Source organism: Schistocerca gregaria, chromosome 2, assembly GCF_023897955.1.
Source record: "Schistocerca gregaria isolate iqSchGreg1 chromosome 2, iqSchGreg1.2, whole genome shotgun sequence".
Lineage (NCBI taxonomy): Eukaryota > Metazoa > Arthropoda > Insecta > Orthoptera > Acrididae > Schistocerca > Schistocerca gregaria.
In genome coordinates, this window is record NC_064921.1 from 328,448,552 (window position 1) to 328,463,066 (window position 14,515).

Here is a 14,515-nt window from a genome sequence, read left to right on the forward strand (position 1 = left end):
GTCGACCTGGGACCGAACCGCAGCGACGCACGGATGCACGCCAAGACCGTAGGATCCTACGCAGTGCCGTAGGGGACCGCACCGCCACTTCCCAGAAAATTAGGGACACTGTTGCTCCTGGGGTATCGGCGAGGACCATTCGCAACCGTCTCCATGTAGCTGGGCTACAGTCCCGCACTCCGTTAGGCCGTCTTCCGCTCACGCCCCAACATCGTGCAGCCCGCCTCCAGTGGTGTCGCGACAGGCGTGAATGGAGGGACGAATGGAGACGTGTCGTCTTCAGCGATGAGAGTCGCTTCTGCCTTGGAGCCAATGATGGTCGTATGCGTGTTTGGCGCCGTGCAGGTGAGCGCCACAATCAGGACTGCATACGACCGAGGTACACAGGGCCAACACCCGGCATCTCCTGCACTGGCCGTACACCTCTGGTGATCGTCGAGGGGACACTGAATAGTGCACGGTACATCCAAACCGTCATCGAACCCATCGTTCTACCATTCCTAGACCGGCAAGGGAACTTGCTGTTCCAACAGGACAATGCACGTCCGCATGTATCCCGTGCCACCCAACGTGCTCTAGAAGGTGTAAGTCAACTACCCTGGCCAGCAAGATCTCCGGATCTGTCCCCCATTGAGCATGTTTGGGACTGGATGAAGCGTCGTCTCACGCGGTCTGCACGTCCAGCACGAACGCTGGTCCAACTGAGGCGCCAGGTGGAAATGGCATGGCAAGCCGTTCCACAGGACTACATCCAGCATCTCTACGATCGTCTCCATGGGAGAATAGCAGCCTGCATTGCCGCGAAAGGTGGATATACACTGTACTAGTGCCGACATTGTGCATGCTCTGTTGGCTGTGTCTATGTGCCTGTGGTTCTGTCAGTATGATCATGTGATGTATCTGACCCCAGGAATGTGTCAATAAAGTTTCCCCTTCCTGGGACAATGAATTCACGGTGTTCTTATTTCAATTTCCAGGAGTGTATGTTGCCGAAAATACAGGTTCACAGCCGGTGGTAGGCATAAAAATTGGAGACTGTAATTAGTGAGTGTCTACCTAAACTATTTTGAGCGATTAATTCAGAAGCCCACTCGAAGTTTAAATTGTCGCGAAAGATTACTTGGCCTCTTAACAACAAATAACCCTGAGCAGAAACAGAGCATCATGACATAAAATGATCAGTGACGACAAGGCCGTTGTAGTGAGTCTGAATACCACAAAACCCATCATCAGTAAACGTGAAATATACCTATCTAAAAAAGCAGATGAGAATTCGCTTGATGTCCTCCTAAGACACAATCTCCGCTGTTCCCGAACTAACTTTATGAGGGTGCACCAGATATGGCTCGAATTCAAGGAAATGGAATCTACAGCAATTGACAGACTTTTACCACATAAATTGATAAGACGTGGAAGTAATCCCCATGGCACACAAAACAGGTCAAGCAACTGTTGCAGAAGCAATGAAAAAAGTATGCCACATTTAAAAGAATGCTAAATCCCCAAGATTGGCAGAGATTTAAGGAAATCGAAATTTAACGCTTTTAGTAAGTTCCACAAAGAAACTCGGTCTCAAAATCTGTCAGAGAATCCAAAAAAGATTCTGGTCGTATGCAAAGTACAACAGCTGCAAGACACAATCAATATCTTCACCGAGCGATAGTGATGATAATGTCACCGATGATAGTACCTTAAAGGCAGAATTACTAAATATGATTTTCCGACATTACTTCACAATAGAAGAAGAAGTAAATACTGCATAATTCGTATCAAGAACAGCTGGCAACATGAGGAACTTACAGACAGATATCCTGGTGTACCGAAGCTAATCACATTACTTAATGAAGGTAAGTCTTCCGGTCCAGATTATATTCTAATTAAGTTTCTTTCTAAGTGATGGCTTCGTATTTAACAGTCATACAAGAGTACAACCACCCTTTCGATAAAAGATCCGTAAATAAAGACTGGGAAGTTGTACAGTCCACACCAATATTCAGAAAGGAAACAGCAGACCCATATCATTGACGTCTATTTGCTATCGGATTTTGGAACATATACTGCGTTCGAACATTATGAATTACAGTAAAGAAAACGATATAGTGACACCCAGTCAGCACGGCCTCAGAAAATATCGCTCCTGTGCATCATACCTAGACTTTCGTTCTCATGACGTAATTAGTGATATCGACAAGGTGTCTCAAATCGATTTCATTTCTCTAAATTTCCAAAAGGCTTTGGCACAGTTCCTCACAAGCGACTTCTAATGAAATTGCTTGCCTATGGAGTTTGGGCTCAATTGTGTGACTGGATGTACGATTTCCTACCATAAAGGTCACACAATTCGTAGTAAAATGCAAATGACGTCTGGTGTTCCCCATGGAAGTGTTATAGGCTCTCTGGTGTTGCTAATCTATGTAAATGATTTAGGAGATAATCTGAGCAGCCACCTTGGGTTGTTTGCAGATGATACTGCCATGTGTCATGTGCCTTCTACTAAAGTCATCTGAAGATCAAAATTAATTGCAAAATAATTTAAACAAGATATCTGTGTGCTGCAAAATGTGACAGTCGACCCTAAGTAAGGAAAAATGTGGAGTCATCCACATTATACTAAAAGGAATACATTTAATTTTTGGTTGCACAATAAATCGTACATATCTAAAGGCTGTCAATTCAGCTAAATGCCTACGGATTACAATTACAAACATCTTAAATTGCAATGATGCCACAATAATTTAGCGGATTAAGTGAACAAAAAACAGCGTTTTATTGGCAGAATGCTGAAGAGATCCAACAAATCCATTAAATAGACTGCCTACACTATACTTGTCCGTCTTCTGCTAAGTGTTACTATGTGGTATGGGATTCTTACCAGATAGGATTCACGGAGGACATCGAAAAAGTTTCAAGAAGTGTAGCTTGTCTCATATTGTTGTAAAAAAAAGGGGAAAGAGTGTCACGGATATACGAGTTGGGTTGGCAGTTATTAAATAAAACAAAGGCGTTTTTTGTTGTAACGAGATCCTTCAACGAAATTCCAGTCACAACTTTGTCTTGCAAATGCGAAGATATTCTGATGACGCCCATCTATAAAGGGCGAAATGATCATAATAATAAAATAAAGACAAATCAGACTGACGCGGAAAGATTTAATTATTTGTTTTTCTCGTGCACTCTATGAGAGCAGAATGGTAGAGAAACAGCTTTCCAATGAACCCTCTGCCAGGCAATTAAGTGTGAATTGCACACTAGTCATGTAGATGGAGATGTAGGACAGAGTCCTTCACTCTATCTCCATATTTCTCCGATAGCTCATCGAGTCACTGTGCCCCGAAGTAGTTCTATTTTATCATTGGAAGGCGCGTCCGTGCGGACCTATAATCCCTACATATTCGTCTACAGATTCACCTACATGATAACTCTGCAATTATGTGCCTGGCAGAGGATACACATAAAAACCTTCACGCCGTTTCTCTAGCGTTCCAGTCTCGAACGGCGCGAGGGAAAAGCGAGCACTTAAATCTTTCTGTGCGAGTTCTGATTTCTCTTATTTTATCATAATGGTCATTTCCCTCTACATTGGTCGGAATGTTTTCGCAACAGGAGATAAAAGTTGGTGATTGAAATTTCACGATAAAATCATGCCGCAACTATTAACGCCTTTATTTTAATGATTGCCATCCCAATTCACGTATCAAGTCAGTGCCACTCTCTCACCTATTTCGCGGTAACACAAAACGATATGCCTTCCTTTAAACTTTTTCGATGACCTCCGTCAGTCCCATCTGATGCGGATCGTACACCGCGCAGCAGGACTCCAGAGGAAGTCGGACAATAGTGGTGTAACCAGTCTCTTTAGTATACCTATTACACTTCATAAGTGTTCTGCCAATAACTCTCAGTCTGGTTTACTTTTCAGCACAACATTATCTATGTTATCATTCCAGTTTAAGTTCTTCCTAATTGTAATCCCTAAGTATTTCGTTGAATTTACAGCTATTAGATTTGTGTATTTCATCGTGTAACAGAAATTTAGCGGACTTATCTTAGTACTTATCATCATTTAGAATCAATTGCCACTTTTCGTGCCACACAGACATCGTGGCTATATCATTTTTCAATCGATTTTGATCATCTGATGACTTTACAGGACGATAAATGGCTGCATAATCGGCAAATAATCTTAGATGACTGCTCAGATTGTCTCCTATGTCGTTTATGTAGAGCAGGAACAACAGAAGGCTTACAACACTTCCTTGGTGAACGCCAATATTACTTCTTCTGTACTCGACGGTTTTCCTTCAATTATTACGAACTGTGACCTTTCTGACAGGAAATCACGAAACCGACCACACAACTGAGACAATACACAGACACACAATTTGATTAATAGAGTCTTGTGGGGAACGGTCTGGAAAGCCTTCTGGAAATCTAAAAATATGTACTCAATTTGATAATCCCTGTCGATAGAACTCATTACTTCGTGAGAATAAGAAGTTGATTGTGTTTCACAAGAACGATATTTTTTGAATCTGTGCTGACTATTTGTCAATAAATCGTTTTATTTGAGGTAATTCATAATGTTCGAACAGAGTATATTTTCCAAAATCATACTAAAAACTTGCATTAGTGATATGTGTCTGTAATTCAACTGATTACTCCTATTTTTCTTCTTTTGTATTGGTGTGACTTGTGTGACCATCCAGCCTTTAGGTACAGGTCTTCCAAAGTGCGAGCGGTCGTATATGATGGCTAAGTGTGGAGCTATTTTATGATTGCTAATTATGCAGCTAATATATCAGCACTCTCTGAAAGGAACCTGATTGCCATACAGTCTGTGCCGTAGGTCTTGGCTTTATTAATTGGTTTAAGCTGATTCGCTACACCGAGGATATCTATTTCCAAGTTACTTATCACGTTGACAGTTGTTCTAGATTCGAATTCTGGCATATTTACTTCTTCTTCTTTGATGAAGGAATTACGGAAAACAGTGCTTAGTAACTCTGCTTTAGTGGCACTGTCATCAGTGACCACCATTGTTTTCGCACCTAAATTTCGAAAAGGATGAATTATTCCGTATCATGGCCAAAGGGAAAGTTAAGTGACTGTCGATCTCCTCATTGCTTGTCATAGGCAAACATACAATACTTCCTTCTCCTGCAGCAATCCCCTAGAGCACAGGTGGGCAAATAGCTGCCTGCAGGCCACATTTGGAAAGCTAATGGCTTTTGTACATGCCACGAAGACTTTCAGAAAAATCCGCCTTGAACCGAGAGTTCGTACCAGTGCGCAACCCCATATTTCCACTATGGCGGCCACATCATAACACATGCGCGGTGTAGATACTATTCGCGCAGTGTTTTTCCGTTTTATCTGGTTTGTTTCCATTCTGTCTGTGCAACAGTTACTAAATAAATTTCCAGCTTTAACCGAAACATGAAACGTCTGAAAAAATGTAAAATCACCACAATGAATATCGCATGTTTAATGAAGAACAGACAAACATACATTTCTTTGGTGATAAAGGGAATAAAGCAGTGTGTTTATTGCGTCATGAAACGATAGTCGAGTTTAAGGAGTACAATCTGAAACGACATTACGAAATAAAACATAGCGAATTTGGCTGCAAACTTTCGAAGGTACGTTAAATAAAAGCTGCCGAGTGTGTGAAAATTATGTGGCCTTTTTCGGATGGTGAGTTTATTAAGCAATTTAATTAGATTGCGCAAGCACATCGTGTCTTCGTGACGAGCTCACAGAACAGAGGAAGACTGCGAGCAAAGATTCTATTTGGCTTTCCTTGGCCAACAAAAAAAAATTCAAATGTATGTAAAATCTTATGGGACTTAACTGCTAAGGTCATCAGTCCCTAAGCTTACACACTACTTAACCTAAATTATCCTAAGGACAAACACACACACCCATGTCCGAGGGAGGACTCGAAACTCCGCCGGGACCAGCCGCACAGTCCAAGACTGCAGCGCCCCAGACCGCTCGGCTAATCCCGCGCGGCCCTTGGCGAACAGATGACGAAAGTACCGCACAACAACTGTTCCTTATCCGTAGAATTAATGAGAATTTCGTTATCACAGAGGAATCACCTGGCTAGAGCCAAGTAAAGATAGAACCACTGGTCAGGACTTGCCTGAGTGTGCTATGAATTGTCAAGAGAAAAGTGGTTTGTCCTGGAACAAAATAGTAAGCACTACAACTGGTGGCGCCAGAGCTTGGAGTGGGAAAAATGTAGTTATGGTGAAGCTTTTAAGAAACAAGTCACGAGCACAAGACACATACAGTGATATCTTGTATTTTCATTCCACAATGCATCGGGGCAGCCTTTGCAGATCTGTGGGCCTATTGAACTTAAAGCCTGTGGCAGATCCTGTTGTTGGTGTTGTGAACACAATCAGAGCAAGGGCACTCCACTAACGACAGTTCAAATCTCTTTTTCACGATGTGGGGGCAAAGTATGAAGCCGTAATTTACCAAAACACTGTTATGTGTTGGAGCCTGGACAAAGTAATGAAAAAGAGTGTGGGCGTTGCATAATGATATCCTCTTATTTACGGACACGGAGGAGATATCTCACGATTTAATTACAAAAAGAAGATATGAGGAGTGTAGATGTGAGATGAAGTTTTCAGTTGATATGTTTGAGAAACTGAATGTCACATTGCAGGGAAAGGGATTGTTTGCACATGAAATCTGGCCACATGTAAAATCGTCTGTCTTCAAGGCAAGAAGGTGAAAGCAATCTCTGTCATTTCACTGTATTAGGAAAACAGAGAGTGTTCCTAATAAGTTGAGGGAACACCTACAGAGTTTGGAAGACGAGTTTACAAGAAGATTTCAGGAATTTTAGGAAAACTGAGCTTCAGTTCAATTTGGTATATAATCCCATCGCTGCTGAAATTCACACAGCATCTGAGGACCTGTAGCTTGAACTTACAGATATGCAATCAAATCACACTGTGAAATAAATGTTTTGTGCCGTGACATTAGTTGACTTCAACAAATCTTCATCAGCTGAAATAATTTCATATATGAAGTAATTTGCTGGGTAAATGTACTCAATAGTTGGGCCTACATATTTTTGTGAGCAAAGTTTATCTTGTTTTAAGATCAACATAAGTAAATATCTTTGACAGTCATTAACTTGGAGACTGTGATGAGAATCTCAACAAGCAATCTCAATCCTGATTATAAAAAGCTGGCCGGCCGAAGTGGCCGAGCGGTTCTAGGCGCTACAGTCTGGAACAGCGCGACCGCTACGGTCGCAGGTTCAAATCATGCCTCGGGCATGGATTATGTGATGTCCTTAGGTTAGTTAGGTTTAAGTAGTTCTAAGTTTTAGGGGACTGATGACCTCAGAAGTTAAGTCCCATAGTGCTCAGAGCCATTTGAACCTTTTTTTTTTTAAAAAAAAAAAGCTGTAAACAACTGCCGGCCGCGGTAGTCTTGCGGTTCTAGGCACTCAGTCTGGAACCGCGCGACTGCTACGGTCGCAGGTTCGAATCCTGCCTCGGGCATGGATGTGTGTGATGTCCTTAGGTTTAAGTAGTTCTAAGTTCTAGGGGACTGGTGACCTAAGATGTTAAGTCCCATAGTGCTCAGAGCCACTTTGTAAACAACTGTGATAGGTTACAGTTCACTCATTAGACTAATTCTAAAATTAAATGTACTTGCAGGCGTAGATGACATGAAAAACCAAAACAAATATTTTTAATAATACTACGATTATTTTATTTATATTCATTGCCTTTTGTGTTGCAATTTATATCTTTTTTGAAATGCAAAATTAACTAAAGGATGCAACCATCTTAAAAAGTATGCCATACCCCCCCCTCCCCCCGATCACCACCCATTCCACAAAGTGGCCCTCGATCCAAAAGATTTCCCATCGCTGCCCTAGCGAATTAGGCAGTTTGGTATTTTTCCCAGTAAAACTCATGCACAATTCTTGTCTAGTTTGCTCATTAAACATCGACCCCGTAGATAAAACTACTTTCTCCGCCAGGGGTTACGTCGTATAACTGTTCAACCTCTGTGTTATCCCAAACAATGCGGCAACTTGCTCCATTAGTTGCTGACAACACATATCCGTCCAATTTACGCTACACTTATCTCGAACCCTGTTAGTCTAACGCACCACTCGTGTTCCGTTTCCAATAATTTGTGAGCGTGGTGGGCAGTAGTTTCGAAAAACGGCAATAACGATATAAGCTCCCCTAGCGCCCTCTGAATGGTGGTGACAGCATCACTCACCTCAGCCAAGTCAAAGAATGGCGGAGCCATAATGCGGTCAGTAGCCACCCCTCAGCCGGCGCGCAAATTCGGCCTCGTTCCTGTAAATCTCATAACCACTAATAGACAGTTTGTATACGAGCTCATTCTTCCACAGCTGTTACAAATCGGGCACCTCCCTTACAGACTTTGTGAAATGCAATTCTCCACTATCAGTATCCGCTAGACGAAGCAAAGACAAAATAAAACTTCCTTATTGTAACTCTGAATATTTTCAATTTTGAAAATTCGCTCCCTCGCGTCTACTAATTTCCAGTTGCGCACATCACTCATCGCACCAGGAGTCAATGTCTGCTACCAATTTTCGGCGACAGTTAGGCGCAGTAGTTCTTGGTTGAGAGATGTGCAACAACATTTAAGTAACATCATTATTGATAGTCTCAAATGACAGATCAAAATTACGAGGTGGACCCCCAGTTCACACTTACGATTCACTTACTGTACACTGAGACGACAAAAGTCATGGGATACCTCCTAATGTCGTGTCGGACCTCCTTTTGCCCAGCGTCGTGCAGCCACTCGACGTGGTATGAACTGCACAAGTCGTTGGAAGTTCCCTGCAGAAATACCGAGCCATGGTGCCTCTGTAGCCGTCCATAACTGCGAAACTCTTGCCAGTGCTAGGTTTTGTGCACGAACTGATCTCTCATTATCTCCCATAAATGCTACGTGGGAGTTACGTCAAGCGATCTGAATGGCCAACTCATTCGGTTCGTTCCCATGATCTGTTCAGCTGGACCAGAGTACCCAGTCCATTATATGTCAACACAGCCTACACCATTATGGAGTCTTCACCAGTTTATATAGTGCCTTCTTGGCAACTTGGGTACATGGCTTCGTTGGTCAGCGCCACACTCGAATCCTACCATCGGCTATTACCAATTGAAATCTGGATTCGTCTATCCACACTAATGTTTTCCGGTCGTCTAGGGTCCAACCGATATGCTGACGAGCGCAGGAGAGGCCCTGGAGGCAATGTTGTGCTGTTAGCTCAGGTACTCGCGCGGGTGGTCTGATGCCATGGCTTATTAATGACAAATTTTGCACCAGTTTACTTGTAAGTAGGTTTGTCTTATCGTGGAGGTCTGAAGATTATTGGTTTGCTGGGTAATGACGTGACGTTTGGGAAGGCAGAGCGAATGATTGGTATAAATTAGTGTGCGCGTCATATAAGGTTTTTTGACGAAAAATCTGAGCATTTATTAATCTGATTTTCGAGATAATTTACGGGGCGGAGTGTTAAATCATTTAAAGGCATCATAATGTACGCAGACATGCTCTCATGAGAAGTCTCACCAGATACGAAGATCCAGAATGCAGATACATATAGCAAAATGCCGCAAAAATCATTCCATGGCAGAAATGCAGATCTGCCCATTTAATGCTACTCATGTTGTTCCTGTGCCTTATTACCAGTATCATCTGAAGACTTGTCCCAGCAAGAAAGTAATTGAGCAGCAATTTTATCGTCTTACGGATGAGGCACACTCGGGTGAAATAAAAGCAGCTCCATTTGATGTGCCAGAAATTGACTGTGAAGAGAACTGGGACACACAAGTTGGTGCAGGATATGATCCTAGTCTGAAGGCAGGACCAGCTCCAAATTTTGTAGCAAAGCAGGGAGCAACAAAATCTGAGGTAAAGCCACTCAGATTGCAAGAACGCATGCGGTTGCAATAGGAATTAGCTCAACATAGTGATTCAAGACCATCATCTTCAGCAAGTACAAAAACACCCACTGAATGCTGTTCACGTGCTTCAGTTGCAAGTGACAGTACAATCCGTCCACGTGAACCAAAAACTCGTTCTCTGGCACTCCAGGGAGTTGTTTCGAACCGGTCAAGAGACATCTCAACCTCATCTGCTCAGCAAGATATATCAGATGAACTAGTGGCCTCAATGAGGAGACTTTCATTGGGTCGACCACTTGGTCGTGGTAGTGCACGGATAAAAAGGACTGCGTAAAAGTAAAAAGTTACCAATGTGCTGTTGGTTCAGAAGATTTGAAGTATTGAGTTGTAAATTTTAAATGGATCAAAGTGCAGTATCGTTCTGGCTGTGATGAGACCTTGCATATGCTGCAAATATTATTAGAACTTGACACACAGTTACATGAAGATTTAACTCTTTTTCTTATAACTTAAATTTCAAAGGCAGTTATGCCAAATTAAATTACAAAAAGTCTTAAGTTACTTCTACTTACCTGTGGAGAGGCACTTCTGACATGGTTTTTTATTATTTTATGTTATGTGCAATTTATAACAACGTATATTTGATTAATGAGAAATATAATTTTAATTATATATTGGAAGTAATATCAAGTAATTTTATTTTTTATTACTTTGCAAATACATGCACACCCATATTGTTTCCAGGATATAAGATAAAATAATTAATGTTCTGTTTTCAGTGATGGTACACCTCTGTTCTGTCTCCTTCATCTCACATCGTGCATGACATTTTTTGTATGCTTCAGTTCCACTAGTATTATCCCGGTGATGAAATGTGTGAAAATGTTCAAATTTCTCTGTGAAATGAGGGAGATATTGTAATTGTTTCGTCACAGTTGTCGGCAGGCATTGTAATGGATTTATATAATCAAGGTTTGGTTGTGTAAAGAGTTATTTAATGAGTAATGTACTTAAAAGTTGTCACATTTTTCGTAGATAGCAAATTGATGTTCAGCAGTAGAATGACTTAACGGATACGTTCGTCATACGTCCCACATTGATTTCTTCTGCTATTTCAGACAGTGTCAATTGTCTGTTAGCACAGACAACTCTACAAAAACACCGCTGCTCTCGGTCGTTAAGTGAAGCCCGTCAGCCACTACAATGTCCGTTGTGAGAGGTAAGGCCTGAAACGTTGTATTCTCGGCGCACTCATGACACTATGGATCTCGGCATATTGAATTCCCTAACTATTTCCGAAGTGGAATGTCCCATGCGTCTACCATTTCATGTTCAAAGTTTGTTAATTCCCATCGTGCAGCCGTAATTACGTTGTGAACCCTTTCATATGGATCACCTGAGTGCAAATGACAGCTCCGCTAATACACTGCATTTTTATACGCCATCTCTAGAGGTTCACATCGTTAGCCCATTAATTTTGTTCCCTCAGTGTATATTGAGATCAACTTTCCCAGCAAACTGACAATGTAACTTGAAACCATCCACTGTTGATTTGCCGATATGTGTTTTACTAGTAACACCGTAAAGAGTTGTTTTTCTCTTATAATATGCGCTGGTGCTTCTGAAATTAATATCCATTCTGTTCCTATAATATAGCTTTTCCCGAAAGAGTTATGCACGGAGACCGCCTTATCTTGATTACCAGTACTGCTCTCTGGATTAATTGCTTCATGCCTTTTTCCTTTGTATTTGTCCTTTCACAACACTGAGATGCAATGTGACCCACCTTCTGACAGTTGTAGAACTTGATTGGTTTCTTACTTTTCTTCTTAGAATAAAGTGCTGTAGTTGTTTCCTTATCTGAATTATGGTTCGCTGATGTACTGTCCACTTCCAGGAAGATTTTTTTCACTTTTACATTGTCTCCCGTAATCGGTATGCCTGAGCTTTGTAACGCTATAATCGTGGATACACATTTTTCAGGCAGTCTTGCTAGCAATTGTGCTTATCCATTCAATCTCGAACCCAATGTTCCTCAGCTGATGTATTATGTATGTATGTATTATATTGTTGAGATATTCATCCAAGTTCTTGCACTTATCTAGTCGGGTGATAGTAAATTAACGAAAAAATTCGAGTTTCTTGTAAGACCACAATCTTCAAACGCGCTCTATAAAGTGTGCAAAGCTTATTTTTGCGTCACAGCTTTCTCTATGTGCATATAGTCCATTGGATCAATATGCAGGGCGTCCCAAAATAATGTGTACACTTTTTGAAATTGAATATCTCTTTAATTAAAGGACATAGAAATGCAGTTTTTGTGGGTAATTATTCAAAAGGCAATGAAAAACAAAGCACTTTCTTTTGTTCCAGCATTATAAATATGGTGTTATTGTCGGCTCACTGGAAATGCATGCTTAACTGTTACTGGAAAACAGAGAATGTGAGTGAGGTATGATGATGCTGGAGGGCTGAATTTGGAACGCCATCACCAACAAGGTTAACAATTGCACGAATCTGAGATAAGTTTGACATAAGAAGAACAGTACAAGATTTAAAGAAGGGACATTGCGGGAGAAAGGGATGTTCAGCAGACAATAAAAGGGTTGATGCAGTAACCCAGGCATACACAGAATCCCGAATAAATCTGCAAGGCAATGCTCTCCTGAGACTGGGACCTGCAAATTCAGTGTTCATAGAATTCAGTCTGTTCATAAATTGAATCCTTACATTCCAAGACTTTTCCATGCTCTTAATGAAGATGATCCCAACAGGTGAAGTGAATTTTGTGAGTGATTCCTTAACAGGTGCAAAGAAGAGCAACATTTCCACGATCTAATTCTTTGGTCAGATGGAGTAACCTTTAAACTCAGTGGAACAATTAACGACCACAACTTCGTGTACTGCTGCCAGTGAGAACATACATAACAGAGGAAAGACTATGTTAAACTACCAAGAGTATGAGTCTAGTGTGGACTGTCTTCTGGGAGGTTAATTGGGCTGTGCTACTTTGAAAACACTGTCACACACACTACTTACAAATGTTGCATACGGTAACTCCTGGCCTTAATACTTTTTTGAAAATGAAGATTATTGCTTTCAGCAGGGTGGTGCATCACATCACTTTCACATTGATGTGAGGGGATTTGTCAGTTGTACATTCCCTGCAAGATGGATAGGACAAAGAGAGAGTGTGGAAGTTCCAGCTTGATCCCCTGATTTAACTCCTCTAGACTTCGGTCTGTGGGGTACTCTCAAGAATACAGTTTACACTACAAGACCACAAACACTGTATGATATTAGAGAGAAAATTGAGAAGGCCTGTGACACTATTCCATTAGGATCAACACAGTTGGCATGTCACGCTCTTCTAAGTCATTGTCGATGGCATATTGCGGCTGAAAGAGCCCATTTTGAATATTTACCACCTTCAGCTGGACCTTAAGGTACACCACAAACATTTTACTGTATTTCTATCTCCTTTAATTAAAGAGATATACAGTTTCAAAAAGTGCGTACATTATTTTGTGACACCCTATATAATGTCAACTTTGACTTTGCCTTCTGTTCCTTATTTGCGTAATTTTGCTCACTGGATTTCAGTGTACTATTCACTACGTTCCATAAATGGTGAAAGTGTAAGTTTGCTTCCACAGCAGATTTCCATGCAGCACAGTTCTCAAGACCTAGAAGTCGCTCTACCTGCGGTATTTATACCACACTCATTTTTCACAATTACCTTTACTGATAGTAAAGACAATATTAAATTACGCAAATTCCTGCGCAATTGGCTCGACCGATAGCTGCGAGCTTTCACAACAATAAATGAAATGATGGTAATGGTGTGGTGGCTCTCAACTACCTACGCACAGACTCAGAGATGAAATATTAGAAGTTTTGGCTGGTTTCGTTGTCTAGGTGCTGGGATACGTAGTTGCCGCATTACAAGCCAAATACTTCTGTGTCTACAGTGTACAATATGAATACACACATGAATCGAATGGTCGAAGGTTCCCATCAATCGGGAATTTTGAACGTAACACAAACATTTATACATGAAAGACTGCACTTAAATAAATTCTGCAGGTACTATTTTAACGACTTTAAATGATGAGTACGATAGCAGATGTACCTTTAAGAATGCCCTTTATTACTTAAAACACTTGTTGGTGTCGATGGTCCAGCAATTAAATAAAATATAAGCTGAACAGCAGGGAAACCATAGATTCCTACTTCACGTAATTAGTTATTAGCAACAACATAGCTCGCGAGATATTTACTTCTAAGCGCATACTAAGTCTTCACTGCAGACGCCACGGAAATCTCACAAACGCACAAGTCGGCACTACCAAATATTTCTATCTCTCGTGACCACGCGCAAACTGCTCCACTCTCCAATTCTTTCCCGCGATTGTCAATCGCTGCTTCGCGTACAGCACTCTCTTCCGTCCTCTCCTGTCCTGCCCAGAACTCCTCTCCTCTCTCGAAACGATGCTTCTTCCCCACCTCCATATAGTCTCTCCACGTGTCCTTTCTGGAACTATCACTGTGAGAGGCTAGAGCGCTCCCGCCCTGTCTCC

The 14,515-nt window shown here is 41.5% G+C and overlaps 1 protein-coding gene across 1 annotated transcript; it reads left to right on the plus strand.

The window, feature by feature from the left end:
• The first annotated feature begins 9,618 nt into the window (after nt 1-9,618).
• On the plus strand, nt 9,619-10,269 carry LOC126335768 (gametocyte-specific factor 1 homolog). Its single transcript, XM_049999228.1, has 2 exons — nt 9,619-9,942; nt 9,985-10,269. The coding sequence occupies exons 1-2, from the start codon at nt 9,619-9,621 to the stop codon at nt 10,267-10,269; spliced, it is 609 nt and encodes a 202-aa protein (XP_049855185.1).
• Nucleotides 10,270-14,515: the final 4,246 nt, after the last annotated feature.